At 37.6% G+C, this 8,908-nt stretch overlaps 1 protein-coding gene across 1 annotated transcript; it reads left to right on the top strand.

The window, feature by feature from the left end:
- The first annotated feature begins 4,444 nt into the window (after positions 1–4,444).
- Positions 4,445–7,223, top strand: LOC102193280 (granzyme K-like). The gene is made up of 5 exons (XM_005734034.1): positions 4,445–4,585; positions 4,786–4,927; positions 6,006–6,144; positions 6,299–6,568; positions 6,645–7,223. The coding sequence occupies exons 1-5, from the start codon at positions 4,531–4,533 to the stop codon at positions 6,807–6,809; spliced, it is 771 nt and encodes a 256-aa protein (XP_005734091.1). The 5' UTR covers positions 4,445–4,530; the 3' UTR covers positions 6,810–7,223.
- The last annotated feature ends 1,685 nt before the right edge of the window (positions 7,224–8,908 follow it).

Below are 8,908 nucleotides of genomic sequence, written 5' to 3'. Positions count from 1 at the left end.
CTCACCCCTATTTATAGAAAAACTTCAAAGGATCCTTGTGACATCCTTGTGACATCCTTGTGACATCCTTGTGACATCCTTGTGACATCCTTGTGACATCATCACTCCTAAGCCAATCAGATTGTCACATGACATTTTGGAATGTGGAATGGGGATATGTTTTTTTTTAAAGCAGCATATATCACTGTTTAGATTGTCAACATGTGTGTAACATTAAGTACAAAAAAAGTCCATAAAGGCATAATAAACAGCGACCACATAAAAAGACAAAACAAAACAATAATTATAAGACTGAGTATCCCATAAAATGAGCAGGGCCTAATGACAGGCCCTGTACTAGGAGCGTAGTTCAACTTTTACTTTCTGTTTTCAGGATTCATTTACCCTAACATCAGCGATCACATTCTAGGGTATGGTTGCAGCCAGTGTTGGAGTCATTACGTTACTTAATTACTCACTGTCAGTAAATAAATATTCTACACATCTACAGCGAGCCATGCCTCTGAGTCCACTTCCCTTCACCTGACATGGTCTTCATCAGGGGTTGAGGAACCAGGACACACTGATGAAAAGTCAGCTATTAGAACAAGAAGGCATAAGTAGACAAGGGATGACAATAAGGAACTTTTGGAATACCACTATGCATGTAAGTTTTATGCATTTATCAGAAATGACCGTAGACATTACTGGATTACTCACAAATCATTAAACATTATGTGTTATGTCATTAAACTGTCCACCAGTGAACACGAGTATGGAATCATATGGCTTTTTCAATAGTTTCACCAGTGATGACTTGTGTGACGCTGGGACAGCCAAGTATTTCAAAATGTGTTACACACAGATAAACACAAACTGCACCTAACTCATGTTAGGGCAAATATTAGTGTTTAGTTGTTAGTAATAACAGAATCCTAATATTACTTAAAAGGCACTCCCAGAAAATGGCATGTTATTTGATCTTGCATGATGAATTTACTGTTGTCACAGTGTGCAGAAGCAGACTGGGTGGAGTGGACAATAAAGGACCCAAATGCAGCAAAGCAAAACGTGGAAACAAAATTAATATTAACTGAAAACGAGCCATTGATTAAAACACTAACCTAAACTGGGTAAACTAAGGTTAAACATACACTGAACAAAAATATAAACGCAACACTTTTGTTTTTGCTCCCATTCCCCATGGGATGGACGTAGAGACCTAAAATTCATTCCAGATACACAATATAACCATCCCTCCCAAACAGTGGTCACAAATCAGTCCAAATGTGTGGTAGTGGGCACATCTGCTATATTGAGATAATCCATCCCACCTCACAGGTGTGCCACATCAGGATGCTGATCTGACATCATGAGTAGTGCACAGGTGTACCTCAGACTGCCCACAACAAAAGGCCACCCTGGAATGTGCAGTTTTGTCTCACAGCAAAATGCCACAAGCAATGAGGGAGCGTGCAATTGGCATGCTGACAGCAGGAATGTCAACCAGATCTGTCGCCCGTGCATTGAATGTTCATTTCTCAACCATAAGCCGTCTCCACAGGCGTTTCAGAGAATATGGCAGCACATCCAACCGGCCTCACAACCGCAGACCTTGTGTAACCACACCAGCCCAGGACCTCCACATCCAGCAGGTTCACCTCCAAGATCGTCTGAGACCAGCCACCCAGACAGCTGCTGGAACAATTGGTTTGCACAACCAAACAATTTCTGCACAAACTGTCAGAAACCGTCTCAGGGACGCTCAACTGCATGCCCGTCGTCCTCATCGGGGTCTTGACCTGACTCCAGCTCGTCGCTGTAACAGATTTGTGTGGGCAAATGCTCACATTCGATGGCGTCTGGCACGTTGGAGAGGTGTGCGCTTCACGGATGAATCATGGTTCACATTGTTCAGGGCAGATGGCAGCTGAGAATGTCCCAGTTCTTGCATGGCCAGCATACTCACCGGACATGTCACCCATTGAGCATGTTCGGGATGTGCTTGACCGGTGTATACGACAGCGTGTACCAGTTCCCATGAATATCCAACAACCTCGCACAGCCATTGAAGTGGAGTGGACCAACATTCCACAGGCCACAATTGACAATCTGATAGACTCCATGCGACGATGTGTTGCACTGCATGAGGCAAATGGTGGTCACACCAGATACTGACCGGTTCTGGGTCCCCAGACCCCCAATAGAACAAAAAACTGTAAACTTCCAGGGTGGCCTTTTGTTGTGGGCAGTCTGAGGTACACCTGTGCACTACTCATGATGTCAGATCAGCATCCTGATGTGGCACACCTGTGAGGTGGGATGGATTATCTCAATATAGCAGATGTGCCCACTACCACACATTTGGACTGATTTGTGACCACTGTTTGGGAGGGATGGTTATATTGTGTATCTGGAATGAATTTTAGGTCTCTACGTCCATCCCATGGGGAATGGGAGCAAAAACAAAAGTGTTGCGTTTATATTTTTGTTCAGTGTAGAAAACCCTGAAACCTGAAGACTTGGAAACATGAAAAGAAACCACAGACAACCTGATAAGGAATGAATAAAAACATGCAGACACACAGGAGGTGATCAGGTCAAGTGTAAACACATGGGGAAACAGCTGATTAAAATGAATATAATGATGCCACACTGGAAGTAAAACTAAACACAATGAACATAGGACACCAGACCTCTTCAAAATAAAACAGGAAACATAATGAGATGCAGACAAAACACAAGAGTGACAACATAGGACACGCAGACATGAAACATGCGAAGAGCGAGGGAGACTGAAACATATGGGTGCAGACACAAGGGGAATCTAATAAACAATGAACTATAACAGGGAAACATAGACAAAATACAAATGAACTTAGATAACGTAATGAACTTCAACATAAACCATAAACATCAAAATATATTAAAACTCAAAACGCTGGGTCAAATGACCCAGGATCGTAACAGTTGTATGTTTCTGTTCATGAGTTTGTTTGTCATTCATATAGAATGAAACAAGTGAAATAAAAAATACTGATGGCTGCTCAGTTTCCTAATAGATGCATCTATGTATAAATTTGAAAATCTTTGGTCACCTACTTGAGTTATCGCATTCCCGAGATTTTTGGAAAACCTGACCTCTGACCTCAGCCTTGGCACCATTATTAAGATTTGAACTCATGTGGGATTTGTCGCAGATGAGCCAATGGCAGGGGTAGACAACTCCAGGCCTTGAGTGCCGGTGTCCTGCAGGTTTTAGATATCACCCTGGGTCAAAATACCTGAATCAAATGATTAGTTCATTACCAGAACTTCAAGACATGTTGAGGAGATAATTTCGCCATTTGAATCAGCTGTGTTGGATCAAGGACCCATGTAAAACCTGCAGGACACTGTCCCTAGAGGCCTGGAGTTGCCTACCCCTGGCCTATGGTATCAATTTGAATACCAAGGTGATATGTTTCTCGAGTTCATGTTCACAAGATTTTTTAGAAAATTTGACCTCTGACCACAATGCCAAAGAACCAATATTTGTTCATTTGTTTTCTACCTTCTCTTTCTGTCTGTTGTACATTATTATAAAAAGGTTTCCTGCAAAAGTCAAGTACAGTAATCTCAACACAGAAATCAACAAACAAAGAATAATGGGATCTTAGGAAGAGTGCAAAAAAAGTGACAAACATTTTTTCTTAAGTGATGCTGTTCCTTCATCCCTGTTAGCTGATAACAGCCGAATTAACCTCTTGGTGACATTAAATTTAAATTACTTTAGGTCTCATGTTACATTTCAATGTAAAACAGGGACACTTTTATGACCCTCGCAGTTTTCATACTAAACCACAAGGTGGCGTTCTCTACTATATTTTGTTGGCACTTGTGTCTTCATCGCAGTTCACTGTAATCCAGGTAAAACTATAAAACCAAGCATCAATATTAAAAAGCACATTAACATGTAAACATGTAAACAAATTCACAAAGACATACTAGTGCACATTTATAGCACTTTTGGCAAATATGACACATATAATATCTAGCATGTAACTTAATAACAAATGACAAAAAGTGTTAAACATTGTCTGCGCGATTACTTTTCATTCCTCTGGTGAAACTACTGCATCTACAACTATTCTCAGTAAGTATTGTGTCTTTGTTATCATTTACCTCTGCACATACGGTTTCCTTTATTTTTTTCTGAAGTACACAGCAGCTTTCAGAAACCCTTAAAAGTATAGCTGAAAGTTTAAGTGACCGGACTGCTGCTCATGACAATGTGAGTTGCACTAACCCTCCCCTATATAGCAAAAGGGTGTGTGTGTGTGTGTGTGTGTGTATATGTGCGTCGATTGAGTGTAACTGTAGTGATGGTGGGGGGGTTGGGGGGTGGAGAAGGAATAATTTACACCAACAGTTTTTAGGATTTGATTGGCTGTGTCCATTTTGTTGACTCATTAATTACTGTGTCCAGACCACATCCTTTCAGCTCAAAATATTAAGCTGTGCATCCAAGTAGATTTGAAAACTGTGAACATTAAAGACAGATAACAAGAAATGTTGCGCCTCATCGTTTTCATCTCATGTGGCATTCTCTTCCTCGTCCAGTCAGGTGAGTAATGTTTTATATTTTACTTTCATTTACTTACTGATAATTGTCTCCTTCATGTAAATAAACAGAATACAAAGTCCCATTACTGATATCTTTTTAGTCTTAGAAAGCCATTAATGCCGGGTGTTTGTTTCTCTCACTTGTTCTTGACTTAATGTGCTGATTTTGTTATGCGACTGGATATTTTCTTTTTGTTTTAGGTCATGGTTCTGAGATTATTGGAGGAAGAGAAGTCAGGCCACACTCACTCCCTTTTATGACTTATTTGTTAAGTAAAAACAGTTTCTGTGGCGGGACATTAATCCATCCACAATGGGTCCTGACGGCCGCACACTGCACCAAGTACGAACCCGAGTTACTTTTCTTGAAATTTCAAATCAAAATATTGCAGTATTTTTTTTTTGAAACAGTGAGTGCATTATAATGATATTGGTTAAAAAACAGATTATGTCTGTAAACACTGATCACTGATATGGTCTGTGTAAACCTTTTTGCAGCTTTACAAGTCTATTATTTTAAAGACCTCATAGTAGTATTACTATGAAAACTTACCAATACAGAACTTCTTTCTCAGACTGCTGACTTACGTGTGGTTCCTAAGGGTCTTAAGAAAAGAACAGGAGAAAGAGCCTTTAACTTTCAGGCCCTTTCAGTATTCATGAGAAAGACACTGGTCTACTTTTAAGAATAGGCTTTTTTGAAAAAACATATACTGGAATAGGCCTAGGCTGCTGGGGGGCATCCCATGATGCACTGTGTTTATGTATTTATACACCAATCTGCATTTAATCATTTGTTATTATTCATTTCTGACTCTCTCCTCCCGCTTTGAGGTGACTGTTGTTGTGATTTGGTGCTATATGTGAAGCAGTTGGAGTAAATTGAATATACTCATTAATAATTGATGCATTTCCTTATGTTGATAGAAATCCAACTGGCATTCACTTAAAATATCGCTGTGATATACCTGCGGTTCTTTTTTTAAGGAAAAGCCTCAGCTCTTAGGAAGAAGCCTGTAACACATGAGTAGATTTGACTGTTTGGTACATTACTGAAAAAAAAGTTGATCACACTCCTTCCAGGCTTCAGCCACAAACATGCAAAGAATAATTTCTTTTAAAAAGTAAATATCAAAATTATTTCGTGTTACACCTGCTCTAGAACTGGAACAAGAAAGTAGGTAATAAAATGTGGCAGTGATTGTAATGGACATTTTCTTTTGGTCTATATATTTATTTGAGCTATCCTACTAATTCCTGTAATATTTAGTCCTAAGTCCTAAATAGAGGACATTCAGGGCTTTCTTTTGATATCTCGTGTGTTTGAATGGCCTATTTTAGCCCCGAAGAGGAAGGAAATCTTAAAAAAAGTTCAATGTGAACTGTCATCACTAAAGTTTTTTTATTTTTTTATTTGTCAGAATGAGGTGGGTTATCCTAGGTGCACACTCCATAAACGAAGAGGAAAAAGGTTCCAAGCAGGTCCGAGAGGTTGAGGAACTCTTCCCTCATCCTGACTATTACCACTATCTCCAGGGCAACGACCTCATGCTAATTAAGGTAAGGTGATAATTGAGTGTCTCATAGCAATAGGTGGTTCATGACTTTTGAACAATGCTGCAAACAGACTTACTTTAAGGCCAACTCTGTGAATGTAATGTACAGACAGCCATTATCGATATGTAATATTTCTTTTTATTTCTCTTTTTTTTAGCTTAAGAAACCAGCAGAGATAACCAAAACCGTGAAATACTTACAGTTGGGGAAAATAGTCAAAAGGCCTGCAGATGGGAGAAGGTGTCTGGTGGCTGGATGGGGACAAACTGAAAACAATGAAACATCAGATGTCCTCAAGGGTGGCCATGTAGCTGTGATCAGCAGACAGAAGTGCAACTCTTGTGATTATTACAACCACGACCCTTCTATCACCAGGGACATGATTTGCGCTGGTACATTTGGCAAAAGAAACGATTCTAGCTGTTATGTAAGTATGACAGATGCATGTTCTTTTTATTTTTTTGTTCATATATTTAATCATATATTTGATCTTGCTGATGTAGGGGGATTCAGGAGGACCACTGCTGTGCTACGGAATGTTGGTTGGAGTCACTTCTTTTGGATCTCATGGGTGCATGACAAAACCTGCGGTCTACTCGTTTCTCTCAAAGAAACAACTAAAGTGGATCAAAAAAACAATGAAGTCATCTGAAACCAAAAATCAGTGAAATCGAGCGGTACCAGCTAAGCGAGACGGGCATATTTGATGCTTTTTAAATCTGGCAGCTGCTGTCACTGTTAACCACTTACTTGAACATTATCCATTTTATTTCATTCTTCGTCTTCTTTATGATATTTTAGTTTTTACAGACTGTCCACATGATAGCCGCCCATAGTTAGTCTGTTAGGTAAATTTGGCACAAACATGAACTTTTTCCAAATATCATATAACTCAAAGTACCTCCAAATGTGAATGCTCTTGTTTGTTGCAGACAGCTACAATGCAAACAGGAAAAGGATCTTTTTAATGTATACAAAAAATAAATAGATAAATGAAAGTGAAAAAACTAAGCGAGATTAACCAAAGAGACTCACCATGGCATGTATTGCAAACTTAAGCTGAAAATAAATAAATCTGTAAGCAGACGTTTTGACAAAAATGACAAAAAAAATTTTTTGAGTATGCTTTAATGTTTATTTCATTTCTCATTTTAAGTATTTTGCTTGAAAAGGCCAAAAACAACAATATTTTGTAGCTTTTCTACTTTCTAATAAAGCTTGTGGCATGATAAAAACAACAACACATCTTTCATTTTTGTGTTCTTTTCTTTTCTTCTTTTTAGTGCATTTCCTTAATTGTGTCATCGCCTTACAGTAATTCCTAAGTCTCCTAAGTCATCTTAGTAAAATTTATGTTTCAGTCTTTCAGTCCTTTAGTGTTCAAGTTAAAGGCATTTTATTCCTAATATTATTTATTGTAATTTCTGTAAACAAGCTACCGGATGGCAAAAAGTAATTATTCCTGAATCTTATCAAGATGTTTTCCTGAAGTACGATTAAAAAAAAGTCTGATATTCATCATTGTTCGGAGATTATTGGAGGGAAAAGAAAAATATTGCCTTATTTATTTTTAACAGACTATGCAAAAGATAAGACATTGTGATTGTTTTAAAATTGAATTGTAACAATTTCACAGATACAAGCAGGTTAAAGAATTTTGTAGCCTTACATGTCTGTACTTTAACTGTACATTAACTATTGACATTTTCTTATTATATAGAATAGAAAGCATGGTGAAATTGACATCCCTTTGAAATAAGATATGAAAACTCTGATGAAAGACATTTGTAGGTTTGAACATTGCATATTACTAAAACAAAGAGAGCTGGAAAATATTTCATGAAAAGTAGCATTGATATTATTCAGAAAGTAAAAGAAAATGAATCGATTCTGTGTTAATGTTTTAATTAAAAAGTCTTTCAGGCTGCCTGGCAATCTGATAACGTTGCTAAAACTAGAGGATTAAAACTGCTACGTGTATTTAAAAGAAACTTTTTGTAGTATTTACTTACCAAATGTGTCTTCCTCTTGGTTTTACAAAATAAAACCAGATGACTGCTTGTAGATAAATAGCTGGCTCAACTTGAATGCGTTTGTTCAGGAGTACCATATAACTTGTCAAGTTGTAACGAGTTGGGCCATTAAAGTTAAATAGTTGACTCAGTTTGAATTTATGTCTTAATACGTTATTTATCTTCAAAGATCTTTAGGACCATTACATGTTATATCAACTAATTCAGTTACAGAAAGATGCACTACTTAAAACAATTAGTAGATTAACAGCAAATATCATCCGGTTCCATAAAGGTAAAAACAGCATCATAAATGAAATATATTTAGACAGCAATTTGTTTGAACTAGTATTTAATTTATTATTAGAGTCAACTGCTGTGAAGTGAAAAGCTATTTTCACTCAATAAATCTTATTTCTTTATTATTTACTGCCAACCGAATGAGAAAAACACAATTTTTATCCAGTAAACACTTGGTGTCATATCAGACACTTCTCACTTATTTTCAGCTCATAACTAGTAATCCAGTTGGTAATTAAATTTTGCAGGTTTACACTATTCTGCATAGATAACACTTTATTGGACACTTAAATAAGCAATGTACAAACCCCAGTGAATTTTAAAAGCTGTTTAGCTCTCACTCTTATTTTTTTCAGGTGTTTACTCCAGGCTTGTTGTAATAAATGAACCCACACGCATTTTGTGAGAATATCTTACTTGCAATAACAGATTTAGATTCATTTAGTGAGCTAAAG

Source organism: Pundamilia nyererei, unplaced genomic scaffold (genome assembly GCF_000239375.1).
Source record: "Pundamilia nyererei isolate P.nyererei 1_Seehausen unplaced genomic scaffold, PunNye1.0 scaffold00056, whole genome shotgun sequence".
Taxonomy (NCBI): Eukaryota; Metazoa; Chordata; class Actinopteri; order Cichliformes; family Cichlidae; genus Pundamilia; species Pundamilia nyererei.
This window is presented reverse-complemented; position numbering and strand designations above follow the sequence as displayed.

Excerpts from the sequence above, each read along its gene's own strand:
- LOC102193280 (XM_005734034.1), top strand. The coding sequence starts at position 4,531 with ATGTTGCGCCTCATCGTTTTCATCTCATGTGGCATTCTCTTCCTCGTC. Across the intron at positions 4,586-4,785 it reads TCTCTTCCTCGTCCAGTCAG|GTCATGGTTCTGAGATTATT; the intron begins GTGAGTAATGTT and ends TTTTTGTTTTAG. Across the intron at positions 6,145-6,298 it reads ACGACCTCATGCTAATTAAG|CTTAAGAAACCAGCAGAGAT; the intron begins GTAAGGTGATAA and ends TCTTTTTTTTAG.